Raw genomic sequence first — 15972 nt, forward strand, 5'->3', positions numbered from 1 at the left:
AAAATGAACAGGCTTACAAATATGACCATCCACCTTCTCCACAAAAATGAATCAAAATCAGTACTCCCATATTACTCTTTTTCTTCCTCTTTCTCTCTTACCTTGTGGTAAAACTTTAAGGTAATTTCTTCTGACATTCAATTCTCGAAGAGATTTCAATTGTCCAATCTGCTGGGGCAAGGCTGTGATCTCGTTGCAACTGACATCCTGTAAAAATGAGAAGCCAGGGATCTGCTTTTCCAGAAAATCAAGACTTTCGTGTAAAATTTTCTTATGGAATTTAAATATTTACACAATTATACAGTTATACTTTAGTAATAGCCTTCAGGGCCTCCAAATAAAACTTAGCACAGAGAAGGGAAGTTTTTTAAGCTCCCTGAGAAGAGAACGCGGGAGGAAAGACACTATTAGCATTTGATGAGACTGTCAGGGTCACATGCTTCAATCTTAGTTACTTCTAACAACAAACCTAGTCTAACATTTTCAGATGAAAAAGAATGGGCTCAGGAAAGTAAAATCAGCTGTCAAAGGCTTCCAAGAGTCAGAATAACAGTCAGAGGGAACTGCTAGCCCCCTGTTAAGCCATTATCCAAAAGCACCTCTAAGTAAAAGATTGTGCTTCCTACCGTACAAATGTTCACATTTTACAGTGAAAAACTACAAGTCCTGATGTGCTTGGATGCACTATTTAAAGTGTAGTTCTTATCAGCAGGCTGGAAACTTTGGAACTGAACACCTTTAAAACATTTTACAAACAAGATTGTGGGGTATGTGGATTGTCTCTATTATGGAAGACTAATACTTTTTTTATTTTTTTAAGATTTATTGATTTATACATACAGAACCTGAGTACAGGCCAAAGGTACAGGGGTAGTGAGAGGATTCACCAGAGATGGAGTGGGGAGCACAGCAAGCTGATCAATGAAGTACGCTGCTGAGGGGAGCAGCAGGCAGGTCAAGTGAGGTCTGCTGCCATGTGGATCACCTCCGGGGCAGGGATCAACCTCCTGCTGAAGTGGCTGGGTTAGCTTACAGTGCTGCGTCATACCCATTGCACCATCAGGGAGGGCCCAGTCTAATACTATTAATAACTCACTGAAACAATCTCTTGACACAGGCAAGATGGATCATGACATTTATAACATGACATAAATAATATTATATAGAATGAGCTATCACATCTCCCCCAATCTCACTCTTCCTCTTGTCTCTGCTACCCTGCTCTCCACCCCACCCAGCTATGCCTTTGGTCTACAGCTGTGTTACCTCTCAGTTAGACACTATCATGTTCTTGGTTAGTTCCAGAATCAGTCTTCCTTGGATCCATCACAAAGCTGCCAGAGAGTACACTTCAATTTGTCACTCCCCTACTGAAATATTTCCAAGGGTTCCTTAAGAATTACAAGATAAAATTTACAAGATAAACTCCCGAGCGTAACCCAGAACCTGCAGCTCCCATCTATGGGTTTCTCCAGCATTTTCTCTGAATGCCTCCCTTTGCATACTATGTTCAAGCCATGTTATAGCACTTCTCGTAGTGCCCAGTGCGTGCACGTTGTTTCACAGCCCACATTTTTTGGGATGCTTTCCTTGCCTGATATGCCATTCCCCAATATTTTCCTCTTGTTCCACCTAGTCATCTTTCAATACTTAATTCAAGGCCTGCCATCTTTCTGAAACCTTTCTGCAGATTCCTCCACCTCTCCTACTCTGATATAACACCGAGCAAGAATAGACCACCTCTCCTTTGAGAGACCATACAAATAACCTGATATTGAATTCATTTCCTCAAATGTTGCATTTTCCTAAATGCCTTTTAATTCCTAGATGGAAGAGACCACTTCTCATTCACTCCATCCTTCTGGTGTTGAGAAGAAAATCAAGTAGAAACCAAGGAACTGGTAAACAGTAAGATGAAGTTCTAAAATACCCAATGTCACTTTGGAACCCACAGACACTCATCACCCTGCTCCTCCTCTTAGAAGACAGCAGAAAGTCTTGCTGCAGAAATAGTTTGACATTTTCTTAAAGGAGACCAGCTCATCATAGACATATCCTCTGAACCCCACTTTGTAAGAGTAGAACGATATAGGATACACTGGATCCCTACCCTTGTACCTCAACTCATCTAAAACTTCTCAGGTGACCTGCTAATTGTCAGAGTTATGAGCAGGGCACTGCATGAATAATATCATTCCTGCTAACGATAGTGAAGCTTCAGTCTATAGAGGCTGAGCATGCAGTGTGAAATTGGGGTTTCACACTCGTCTGTGCTCAACTCAGTCTGCCAGGGGTAAGGTGGCTGGGATGAGTTCAGAACACTCAGTGCTCAACAGCATTAACCCCAAGACAGCTGTTACCACATCACTCCTGAAAACTTTATGGAAAACATCGCTAGTGTTTAAAGAAAAAACAAATCCACAAGTACATCTGCAGAGGCAAAAAAAGAAAAAAAGAAAAAAAAAGAGTTCAAGGAAGTAATTATAGAATTAGGAGGTCCTAAGATCCATCCAGTCACTCTTAACCTCTCCCTGAATCTAAGCAATAAATGGCTCTGCTTTACTGAATATATTTCCATATATGAGAAGTATAAAGTGAAAAGCCAACTTGTCCCAATTACTGTGGCATTTGATCAGTCACAGAAGTCACCGACAAAATCCTTTCAATGAGAACAGTATCTCTCTTTAACTAGTTACACATAAGAAAAAGATGTTATTCCATTTATTTTTTTAAATCCTTATACAATAATATACTGTTAAACCCTAGTAATGTAAGTAAATCATCTTAACTGGATTCATGACCAAGTGCAGTCACCCTGGGATGGTGGGTAGGGCAGAAGGGGGAGGGACAGTATGTCAGTGGGGACAGTCACTGGGAATTACATTCCACCCCAGGAGACAGTTTATGCTCTTAACATCTAATGTAAGTCTTCTTGAGTCTGTGAGTGATGGCCTGACAAAGACCCTTTGGTAGTTCAAGAACATTACTGAGTTTCAATGTGTAACTGAAAATGTTCAGAATTTTCAAGGATGTAATTTAAAAATATAATAAAAAATACCAAGAAGAGGGAAGCAAGAAGGTACAGATATATATATATATATATATATATTTAAGCACATACTCGCAGCTTGAAATCTCCTGAGGTAAATTTCAGTCTTTGTGTGTTCTGTCGTCACCTTGCATTTCTGGTTACCCCTTGGTTAGACAGAAACTAGGGTATACTAGTTCACTAAATATAAGGATAAGGCAACTATTTTCTAACATAGATTTCTAAAATAATGGCTTTATCAAAGAAAATTGGCTTGCTTTAGCTATAATTAAATACTTATCTGCACGGAAAGTAGTTACCCAATTTACTGGGTTTTGTTTAAGAATGTCATAAAATGATAGCAACTAGTTTTTTCTTTTAATTTACAGGACAGGACATCTGTAGACAATTAGAAACACAAAGTACAATTGTCCATTCACATTTTGAAGGGTATACAGGGAAGGTCAAATTATTTTTGTAGGACTTTGTACTGCTGTCAGCTACTTCCTGTCCTGCCAAAATTATGGGGGAGAAAGCCTGGGCAGACCTAGCACACAAGCATGATAAAGACGTTTCACTCTTGTACAATCAATGTTGCTGAAACTGTGCAAACTCCCCTCCTTCCACTTATTGAACCTTGCCAATTTTTAAAAGGTATGAATTTCATCACATACAAAACAGGCCCATAGGTTAATGGTGTCTTATTTAGCTAGGAATGAAGAGGAGGATAGAGAGGACTACAGTTTAGGATGCTTGGGGATAAGATATTTCAGATTAGAAAATGTAAAAGTAATATTCCTAGAGGGTTTGATACTCAAGGATAATTTAGGTAAGGTATGGCTTTTCTGCAAGCTAATTTAAAGGAGCTAAGATTTAATAAAATAATTTAAAAAAATAAGTAACATCAATGTCTCATCCTTCTGCAATTATGGAGAACTTGCCAAGCTATGAATTCCAGACTCAGTTTTATTAGAACAGTCTAATGAAACCCTTCTGAAATGCCTACTGGCCCTAAGCTATGTCATAGAGAATAATTATTCCAAGCTTCAGTGAAATAAAGTTACCATATATTAGAGTTACAACATCACAAATATACAGGTAAGTAAAAAGTATCACAAACATGACATAAATATTTATTATCATTTTTATACAGAAAGGAATATAATTACACAATATAAATGCCCAAACTTATTTTTTTTTTTTTTGTGGCCCAGTCAATCCAATTTTGCCATTCAGACATAAGCAAAACAGACTGAATTCTAACTGACTTAAAACATATTTATTTTCCACTGGTTGACTCAACTGACTTCTAGGTAACCAAAAGAAAAGCTTAAAAAGTTAAGGTTTTTATTTCATCACAATCCTTTTCCATAAAAAGGAAGCCTCTGGAAGTATCTAAAGGCACTTTGGAAACTGATATGTTTTTGTTGACTAAGTGCAGGTGAAAACTGATCTTCCGAATGCAAAATGTTTAAAATATCAGAGTAAAGTTCAAGGGTTATCAAATTAGTAATGCTCACTTTCAGAAAACAACATGGTGAAGAAGACTATGTGTGACCTTTATTGAAAATAGCGGTGAGCACTTTTTTACGATGATCTTAGAGACTTGGGGGAGAGCAGATCATACTCTGGGATGGCGTGTGGCATTTGCGTGAAGCTACTCTGCTCTGACTTGCAGGTCTTCAAAATCTGAGTGTGGTTACACTATTGCATAAGTCCTATTTCTGTAATAAATCTAGCTCCTTATTTAATTGAAGGAAATGCAGACATTCTGACAGGAAATACCAGCTATTAACATTGACCTCCAATCATGTGACTATGCCCTTTATTTTGAAAATGTCTTTTGTATGACTCACTATGTAACTTTATAAAAATAGCTTAACCTCTCTGTGCCTGTATAAAAACAGGGGACAATATTAAATAATTCTAATTTCCTTACTGCAGAAGGAAAATCTACCTACCACATCAGAAGTGATAAAAAGACCTTAAGGTACTTAACTCACTTAGGAATTACATTGATTTTGATTTCTTGCAATCAAAAACTTTAAAGTCTGTGGTCATAACTTTTTTTTATTTTAAGAAAAAAACAATGTGCTCATTTAAACTAGAACCTTTTTCAAGTGACTTCTGGTATTATCAATGATTACTTCTCAATACTTACTTGGTGACATTTTCTAGTATAATACTTTACACTTTCCATACACCCAGAAACACATTCCCCACCCCATTTATCTTTATAATAAAGGCGGAAACTGAAGTGTTACAGGACAGGGAGAGGAAAAGCAGAAGGGACCTTGAGCAAGCCAGGACTTTCCCACTTTCCCATAGACCCACAGAAACTAAAGAGATTAGGAGGCGTCTCCAGAGATTATGAATGGATGAATGCATTTATGCGTCCAGTGTATTTATTTCAGAGATGGATTGCTGTGCATAAAAATAATGATGACGAAATTTTACTCAGACGCTGCTCAATACTTCCTGTGTCTATAAGCTATCCTCCAATTTAAACTCTCTACACAATCAAACATTTAATGAAAAGAGGGAAAAAAATAATGTGGTTACTTAGGCCAGGAAATGCCCTTTCTTGTCATTACTTGAATTAGACCTTGTGAAAGTACTGAGTGGTAAAAGCAGGTTTCTGAATCAGAGGTATTGTGTTCTCTTACATGAAGGTTACAGCTTTAAGGCAAAATTTGTACAAACTGCGTAAGTTCGGGGAAGACAGAATTGAGGGGGAAAAAACACAAGCAATAAACCATCTCTGTGTGTAAATCAGCACACAGAGACCACCAACGTGAAAATTATGACATAAAAGATTCTGACATTAAGTTCTAAAACTGATGTAGAACACAACAATTTGTCTGTTCACTGGGACATATGGAAGCCACATAGCATCTTTTACCAAATACTTAGCAAGCCTTATCCCTCGGGTATGATTTGACAATAAAAGAACCATATTTTCAATGCATTTACATGGTTGTTGTGAGTAACATACAATTTAGTCAACGGGAGAGGAGGCTACTGCTCCTTCTGCCTATGGTTTCTCAGTGGGGAACTGTTCAGACAAATAATGTCCATCTGCGCCACATACTATTTTTGTAACACTCTGATTCACTTTCAGATGTTTACAGTTGGCCACAGCTTTAATGGGAGACCAATGCAAGAGAACTCCAAAGACAGAAATTCTGAGGTCTCCCTGGTGATGCAAAAGCTAGTCTCAGCACTCTCAAGCCACTGCCAGCTACTGCTGCATGAATTCAATACCCCACCAGGGAGCTGACCCACATAGCTCAGCAGACCTCTCCTGTCTGGCTAGCTGCTCCCCTCAGCAGTATATTTCAGTATATCTGCTTGTTCTGTTTTCCATCCTGTCACTGATGAAGCCTCTCAACCCCCCTACTCTGGCCTACACCCCAGTTTTTATATGCATTAATAAATAAAAATAAATATATATTTTTTCTATTCTGTCCCCTCTCCAGAAAGGCTTATAATTTAGATGAAGCGACAGTGAGTGAGGCTGTGTTGTGCTGTGGCAAGGGTTTGACAGTCAACAGACAAACCTGGTCTTCACCCCAACTCCACTTTGTAGTCCCCACATCTTAGGGTAAGTAATCCTGACACTAAAATTTGTCGGTGAAATGTAATATGATATCTACCTCTCTTGGTTACTGTCAGGGTTATATAAATAATATATGTAATGGGCCTAATAAAATGCCTGGTATATAATAGATAGTTAGTAAATATCAGTGCATTATCTCTTCCTATTATAGAAAGCACACAGAAATACACAAATTAACAAAGTACCACATACATACAGCTACAGCTCCAAAGAGACACATCATAGAGAAATAATTCAGAGATGTCAAGGAAGCTAGAAGTTCTAGATCAATGCCACAGAAATAGCCTTCCTGGAACTAGCCCAAGAAAGTTCAGATTCTGTAAACTCTGCACCTGAAACAATGTGGAAATTAATCCTGGTCTCTCTTGTGGATTCAAGAAAAGGACACCTCACTGGAGTTTCTTCATGGAAGGAGGAACAGTGTTTCCATGCTCCCGTACAAATGGACACACAAGTTTGATCCCTGAATGGGAATCTTCCTGTCCCATATATGCTTTAAGTCTTAGATAATTGTGACATACTTACAGTTAAGATTCTGCTACCCAGAGTAAATTCCTCTTAAAATCTAGAAGGGGCAACTTCTTTCGTGTAGATAGCTATGATATTTTTGGTTTTGTTGATTCTGAAATGCTTACTCTTGGGAGAAGAGTTTCTGAATCTGTTTAGGACACTGTAAACATTGAAAATTTTTAATTCCAAAATCAAACAATTTTCAAGTTAAGAATCTGCGAGATTTTACTGGCCCTGAGGTAGCTTAGAGTACTCTGAATAGTGGGGACTCCCAAGTTTTTAACAAGTTGGTTACTAGCAACTACAAAACAGATGCCTCCTACACAATTCTATAATTACTTCAGGCTCTCTAGGGAATTTTTTTCCAATAGAAACTAGAAGTCATCTAGTATGATTACCTATACTAATATTTTAAGAATAGATAAAAAATAAGTGTCAATAAAATATTTTCTTTAATCTCTGAACTTAAGACTAGTCACTACTTGTGGTTAACTAATGGTAATTAAATTTTCACCAACTTTAAAAGTATATGCTTTTCACAAAGACCATGCTTGCCCACACAGGTGGGTCCACAGAGTGGAAAGGTCACAGCAACAAGTGGTGCCGGCCAGAGAGGCATGTGGCTCATCCAACCTGTGAGGTGCCACCAGTGTAAATACACACTGGAGCTGAAAGACAGAGTGTGAAAACAGTAGGTATTGTATGTTGATTTTATATTGTAAACATAATGGAATGTTATTTGGGTTATATTGGGTTAAACAAAGTATTACCGAAATGAATTTCATTTCCTTCTTTTTAAAAATGTAGTTATCATTCTATTTAAAATCACACTGTTCCTTCCATGGAACAGCGCTGGGGGTGTAGTGTTTAGCTGAGCTTACACTTTAGGTGCTCCAGGAGGACTTTCTGCTCCTGCCCCACTGTCTCTCTGCCTTAGGTTTCTTCCTGTGTAAGATGTGAAAAGCTTGGACTAGATACCTTTCAAACCACCCTTCTCCCCCCTCCCCACCCGCATTAACATTCTAGGCCTCAAAGGTTTAGTAGCTTATTGCTGGAGAAAAGACACAAGGAATATTTGATGGTGGTGTTGTAGTGAAGAGTCAGGGCAGCCTTTCGCTGGAGCTGGGCTCCAGACAGGTGGCCTGAGAAAAGCTCAGGGTGACTTTTACAACCACCAGGAGCTTGTCTGAGCCTGGAGACAGGGCTGCTCCACTTCAGCCTTGTGCCAGGCCAGCAGCTGACAGAGAGTATTTGAGGAAAGCCCTCCCAGGGGGGGCCTGGTTCAAGGGCTGGGCGCATGAGCCACCGACTAGCAGGAGAGCTGTCCCATAGCTTTAGTGGCACAGCTGATGGATGGCATGCCGGTGGCTTAAGGCCAGAGTACAGTGGGACAGAAATACATCCCGGCTGCCAGAAGGCTCCAGAAAGCTGACCTCAGCAATGTGCCATCTATCCCTGGGAGCCCAAGAAGCAGAAAGAAAAAAGACAGCTTTATTCTCAGTGCGTTTGCAAGACTGAGTCCAAATTATAACAAACCTGAACTATGTGACTTATCAGACCTCTAAAAGAAACGTGTGTATGTGTATACATATATACACACACACACACATAAAACTTATATACACAGATGTGTGTATACATATGTGTACATATGTGTGTGTATGTGTGTACGTGAACACACACACACACTTAAACTATCAGTTTTGTATTCTGTTTATTTTTGGTTTCTGGAACCAGTTAAAATGGAGCTGCATTCCCTCCCATTACCCTCCCAGATCTTGGGAGTTCTCACAGTCTGTCCCAAACTACCTTCATGGACCACTTCCCACCACTTGACAGCAGCGTTCAGCAATTCTGCATTTGTGGGATGTCTATCATGCATCATGCATGGGGTACAACAAGGGAGAAGCCATGCCTGTCCTTGAGCGACTTCCAAGGTGAGTGAGAGCAGGCTGCCATGGAGAAAGGCAATTCAGAAGACAAATGTGATTCCATGGAAATTCAGTGATAATAAATGGTATAGAGTACTTGCTTAAGGAACTACTAACTTCAGCTGAAAGAGCTGCAAAAGGCAAAATCTATTTTGACTAAGAAAAGAGGAGGAATCAGTCCATGCAGAAAAAGAGATGAGTACAAAATCGAGAAGTGGCTATGAACAGGATGCCACCCCGAGGGCCGTAACTTACAGGGTGATAAAGCCAGACCACAGAGGGCCTTGGAGACTCTGTAGAGGAGCCCGTGGTGGCCAAAAGATCTCAGAGGCTGTGAGAGGGCGTTCCCAGCCCCCTCTACCTAGCCTCGGCGGAATAAAGCTACTGCCCTGCCCGCAGGCGTGCAGTCTACTCCCCGCCCTCCTTCGCACAGGCTGTCCAGGCTTTCAGGACAGCGTCCATAGCCCCACCTTCTGTTTTCTATCCAGGAAACCCCATATAGACTGATGTAAAGGGCCTCTCTCTTCCCTTACAAGTCGTTTCCAGCCCCTGGGCCACATTAATTTTCCCCCATCCTGTTCACATGCGCTTTGTAACAGTGATGTTGAGGGGAGAGAGGGCGTCTGCACACATCTTTTAGAATTGCTTCCCTTGGTGGCAGCCAAACGACTGGAGTAACGCAGACTGACTCAGGACAGGATGTCAGACCCAGATCTTGCCGCTTTCAGTCAGAAATAGGAGCTGAGACACACTGGTGGGTGTATGACAGGAGCTTCAGCTGAGAGGACTTTTAACTTGGATCGGTGAGCTAGGCAACCTTTCCACTATTTTGGAGTACAGAAGGCTGTGTAAGAAAAAAACCACTGTCCTGGACCTCGAGATTTTCTTGGTGTCTTCTAATCACTCAAGATCCCTGATTGATGTCCTGATACAGAATAATGTGAAATCCTCTGAAGTATCACTCCCAACTCTTAGTTTGAACTAACTGACCCAAGGTTCAGATATTACAGCTCTAATAATTTTATCCAGCAATTTTCTGTTTCTATATCAAAGTCAAGATTACTTGACTTGATACATATGTGCCTGGGTATTGTCATGTCATCACTCTCCCAGCCAATCTCTGCTACAGGCACAACCAAGAGTCAAAGCACTAGGTGTGGGCCTCACAGGCCATCACCATGGTGCTCCAGGTAGTCCCAAAGAAATTAACTGGCGTTAATTTGACACAGGATGTCAATGTAACTGGTAACTGGATATCAATGTTCTAGACTGGGATCCTACTGAAAGACAGTTGTATCCTTTTCTTGGTTGTTGTGCTGTGCTTGACACAAGGCCAGTGTGGAACAAGGCCCCCTTGGAGGATAAATTATGACGATTACAGTTTAGCCTGGTGGTTCATCCTTTTTCTTCATCCACCTTATAGCTCAGTGGAAGCCTAGAAAAAGGACTCATTCTTACCCATTTTAGAAATAAGGTGATTAAGTCGGCAATGGAAGCATGGAATTGAGTCTTTCGGCACAAATTCCACTTACAACCCATCTCTGTCATCCTAACTACTTCTTTTTCATCCTAGGGGATATGGTCACCTTTTAAAGTCATGTCCATTTGAGGCAATGGTTACCAAAATCCTGACAGAATTAGAGTACTCTGTTCTTTTCATCTTCTGACTTAATTACATATATTCATAAAATCTGGCATACATTCTTAATTGGATGTTATTTTTACCAGTTTATTGGTGGTAAACATACTAAGTTTACCACCAATACATGCGATCTGGGGAGGGGAAATAGTCTAACTATAGCCTAGTAGCCTGTAAGAACTCTCTTTCCTGTAAACTACAGCAAAGCTTCAACTTAGAAACTGTGTCTGCCATTCTTCTCCCCACTTCATGCTTTCATCACACACAGTCCTCCAACAACACAGGCTCTTCCTGGTCCAGCTCTAACAAAATGTCTGTCTATACCTTGACAGGCCATGATTAGTAAACAAAAAGAGCATCTTAAAAAAATCAGCAACATACCAACTCCATTAACTGTTTGAGCTGACCTATCTCTTCTGGCAGCGATCCAAGTTTGTTGTTACTTGCAATTAAGACTTTGAGAGGCAGACCACACAGGCAGGCTGGTAGGGCAGACAGCTGATTTCGACTGCAAAGACAATACAACAATAACATGCGTAAACATACAGGTCACTTCATACTGTTTGTGAACAAGTATTTAACAAGCAAGGAAGAAGGCAGACAGCCAAAAGATATTTTACAACCTCGAAAAGTCCAATAAAGTTTCAGTATGTGCAATGAATGAATCAAATCACAGGACATAAGAAAATACGTTCTTAAAAAGAAACGCATGGGGGAAAACAACTTTTCTCAGCACTGGAGGGCCCATCCAGTCTCCCGCTGAAGCTGAGCCCACCGCCAGCCGGAGGGCAGATGGGCAATGGGGCCTGAACCACCCATAGTAACAGGAAACTGGGGCCAACTATTCTCATCATGCCAATGTGTGAAGGGACACAGCGAGAACACTGCAGGCGGCGCTGGGCAGGCACTGTCCGTTTCAGTGTTGCTGGAGAAATTTACTTTGCTGCAACTCTCAAACTACCAGGACAGTGGCCAACGTTTGGACTACACTTCCTCTTAGAAAAACAAGAGTTGCTGAGGTTCTGTTTGGGTATCTGTGAGAGTGCTAATTAAATGAGAAAAGGAAAACTGGCCTCTGGCAAAATTAAACTGGGGAGGGCTGGGGCAGGAGTGGTTCATTTCACACAGCAGCCAGGCCCGCTGCATCCAGGGCTCCCCTCTGCTCAGCATCAAGAAGGCCTCTGACTAGAAGTCTCAGCTTCCAATCACCAGCCTGGTCTTCTGAGAGAGGAGAAAGCTGGATAAGGGAAATCTATGAATCACCACATGTATCTGTCACTCATTTACTTTCATCTCCTCCCACACTTTTCTGCTATCAAATAAGACATACAGTTTTCTGTTTCTTTGACTTTCTTTCCTGGTCATTCTGTTAATTAAGCCAACAACCAGCTGATAATATATCTAAAAATCTGTATGTTATGTGAGTGTAACTAATTATAACTTCTGGGTGTCTGTGCCCACCCACAGGACCTGTCAGAGGTGGTACTGTGTGAGTATGTTTCCGGACACATGCATATCTAGGTGCAAGAGGGAGACACAGACAGACAGGCCAAAACACTCCAAAATGTTATCAGTGAACATTGTTTTTTGTTTGTTTGTTTGTTTGTTTTTTTGGAGTAGCTACAATGAAAGCTTTTTTTATGACTTTATTATAATTTATATAAAAAAAACTACAAAGTGTTTTTGAACTGAGAAAGAACTGTCATTACAAAGAGACAGATTTCATTGGCTCTCGGTTACATGAGCAGTTCTACTTGTAAGCTTTCTTTGGATATGCACTTATGATCTCTATGCACACATACACTTTTCTGTATGTATGCATCATTGCAATTAAAATTTTTATGTCTCTACTCCTTCCTGTGAGAAGGCTGGGATATGGCTGGACAAAGGTCATCTTTAAATGATGGGCTCAGAAAAGGCAGGTACTGTGATATGGAGAAAACCTCTATAATGTGTTAGGTGCTTTCCTATAAACACCATGACATCTCTACTGCTCCAGGTACCAAGACTCAGGTTTTAATAAGAAAATATAGAGTCATATCTTCTTTTCTGTGCCCGATCCATAAAGTTATTTCCAGAAAGAGGCAGAAGGAGGGAAAAAGTTTCAACAGGGTCCAGCAGAGGGAGGGCAGCGACTGGGATCTCCACAGGGGTTCCTGGCACTGGAAGGACCAGCTGGTTCTTTGCTGTTAGGATGACAGGTGAGAAGAGTGATGGGCTCAGCCTGGCACTGACTCCTGCCAGTGGAAGCAACCAGGGAAGGGAGAAGCAGGGCTACACTGCCTTTGTTCCTCCCATATCCCTGCTGCCATCTTCTCGAACCCACTGATTCAAGCCCACTGGTGCTCTTCTGGCTGGATGGGGGGGGGGGGCTTTCTGGTGCCCTGCTGTTAAAACCTTCTTCAAACTCAAAAAAAGGTCTCCTTAAACATTAACTCTGGAGAAAATAACTCAATTTTCTAAAAGGCAGCAAGTAAATAATCTGAAATATAATTTGTGGTTATAAAATATTTATTAAAATGTAATTTCATGAAACCAGAACTGGCAAATTAAAATGATAACAGTACAATATTGTAATTTTGGTATCACATTTCAACTTCCTTTTGAAAAGAGGATAATGAGACCAAAGTTGAGTATTTTCAGATATTTCTGTATTTCTATCTTTCACAGAATTAATAATTATAGTCGGAGATCTTTCCTGGGTTTCTTTGTTTGGAAACTCAGATTTAAATTGTTTCCACTCTCATTATCTTAAGACAGGCATCCAATGGGGCTAGCAGATACTGAATCAGGAGAGCCATTCATTATACCATTTAAGTGATTCTAGATGGCTTTGCTGCTCATTCAGACACAAGTATTCAAGATTACCTGGGATTACTGTCACTGGAATCCTTTCAAAGTGGGTATGTTGCAGGGCAACCCAATATGAACTGGTTTGTCTGTCTGTGGGTCCTCACCCATGCACTTAAGATACACTGCACTGCAGACACAGACAAAAAGGTCAATAATGGGCTTATTTACAAGGGAAAAAGAAAAGGAACAACCCAAGGAAAGAGAGAGAGATACAATTTAACTAGTGCATCCTACCAGTTCTGCTGACTTGGAACTCCAATAGAACACTGAAAGCTCATCAAGAGCCAAGCGACCAGGAGGCCAAGGGAGAGAGCCTCAGCCCAACATGTCCGCCTTTATAGGCAGACATCTCAAAATGGCTGCTTACCTCCACCCTGGGGTCTTAGCAGTCCTCCCTTTGGTGTTGCTGGGAGTTGTAGTTCTAGTGTCTGTAGTAGGGGGTGGAGTCCACAAAACCTGTATCTGTAGAATTCGTTTGGGACATCCTTTCCCCGTAACAGGTACTATTTAAAATAAAATAATACCTAAGCTTTTGAATACATGTATGGTTTCTTTAATGGGATGGATGCTTTGTATGCTAAAAGCTGTTGATGGAAGAGCCTGCTTATTTATGCCCACACATTTCTCTATTTACAGTGCAGTCAGTCATCTATAGACAAATGTGAGCTGCAGGATCAGTCATGATACATGTGCTGTAGACCCAGTGCACATTTCTCCTACTTCATCCCTTTATTTCCTCAGTCTTTATTTCAGATATTTCATCACAGGGCGTTCCTGTATTACTTGCAATTTCCCCAATAAGAAAAGGAAACACATATGCACACAAAAGCCCATTAACTCTCCAGTAAGTATTTATAAAAGAGAAGGAAACTTCATTCCCTTTAATCCTCTACCCACTAAAGAGCACATCAGCAGCCTTAGCTTTTCAAACCACTCATTTGACAGCACCTTTTCTTAAGCAAGTGCCTTGGGCCATAAGCCACCATCCCATCTCTTGCCTGTTGCCTCCAGTTATTTTGCTATAAACAGGCCCTTTACAGTAAGTTAAAAACAAGGCTCTAAAACAATGACTTATCTAGCCTGTGAGGCACATCTAAAAACAATTTTTTTTTAAAATTTTTTTATTTAAAGGTCACTTATTACAAAGACTAACTTGGGAAGAAGAGAAAAAAAAAAAAAAAGCAGAAATTACGGATCTGGTCATGGTAGCCTGAGCCTTCCAGCCACCTTGCCTGGTCGGGGCTTCTTGTCCCTCCCTCTTCCCTACCTGGGGAGAGGTGAGAACCAGAAAGGAAGCAGGAGGGAGGGGAAGGCTTTTGACCTGCCCTTATCCCCAAACACCTTTGTTCATTAAATGAGAACTACATCTGTCTTTTTCTTCATTTTAAGATGAAACCAAACAGTTCCACCTGACCTGCACATTTTTGATTGCCCAAGTTTGCACAATTGGTTTATCTTGATCCTAAGTGCTCATATTTCTCACTTAACATAATTGCTAAACTAAGGAATTAATAAATCAAGCCATTTATTTTTAAATGTGATTTTATTATCAGAAATAGTTTTTCTATTCTTCTGAAATATATCAATTTTTTATGTACAGATTCATTTAATAGAACATAAAACCTACAAAAAATAAAATAATTTATAGTAAGATTTGTCTAAAGAAAACATGGATTCAAATCTCATCTCTGCCTCAAATCATCTCTATATGGAAGTCATTTATTGTTCTATAAGTCATTTATTTTCTATGATTTTGATGTGCATAAAATACCTGCCTAACATGATGCATAGAGATAGACACCGACAGATGAGATTACAGTTGGCCAAAATACTTAGTCCTAACCTAAATCTATATGTAAAGGCGAAGCCAGCCCCAATCACTGATGTGGCAAAGCAGTGGGAAGGTGACTAAAAACAGCTTATATGTGTGTTCAGTTAGGTTTCATGTATTTATTTTACTTCGAATCACTAAAGTTTTAGCCACTTTTAAAATACAGTTTTGTGCTTCATCTGGTGAACATATATGTCAATTAAAAATAAAGATGACTGTTCTTAGGTTTGCTGCGAGAACCAGGCTCAGCGAAAGGATTTCAGGTGAAAGCAAACAAGGAACATTTTTTTTTGTCTAAAGATTGATTTATTTAGGTATACAAGAACTGGGGTATAGAGAGTGTGTACCCAGCCAGAGGTGTGGAGGGTGAATGAGAGAGTTCACCAGAGACAGAGTGGGGAGCAGAACAGGCAGATCGACTGAAATACACTATTGAGGGGAGCAGCAGGTGAGGCAGGAGATGTCTGCCATGCCGTGTGGGTCATCTCCCTGGCTGGGGATCAAACTTGTGCTGCAGTGGCTGCAGATAGCTTCATAGTGCCGCACTTTAACCAGCTACAC

The 15972-nt window shown here is 40.4% G+C and overlaps 1 protein-coding gene across 3 annotated transcripts in view; it reads right to left on the bottom strand.

The window, feature by feature from the left end:
• The window catches only part of LRCH1 (leucine-rich repeats and calponin homology (CH) domain containing 1), a 187633-nt gene that overhangs the window by 60144 nt on the left and 111517 nt on the right, over positions 1-15972 (bottom strand). For all 3 annotated transcript variants that reach the window (XM_004680260.2, XM_012723254.1, XM_012723253.1), the window contains exons 3-4: positions 11109-11235; positions 102-207 (exon numbers count right to left, since the gene is read on the bottom strand). In XM_004680260.2, the coding sequence (XP_004680317.1) occupies positions 102-207; positions 11109-11235 (233 nt within the window). The remainder of the gene's footprint in view (positions 1-101; positions 208-11108; positions 11236-15972) is intronic.

The sequence above is a fragment of the Condylura cristata genome, unplaced genomic scaffold (assembly GCF_000260355.1).
Source record: "Condylura cristata isolate star-nosed mole 26May11 unplaced genomic scaffold, ConCri1.0 scaffold00010, whole genome shotgun sequence".
Classification (NCBI taxonomy): Eukaryota; Metazoa; Chordata; class Mammalia; order Eulipotyphla; family Talpidae; genus Condylura; species Condylura cristata.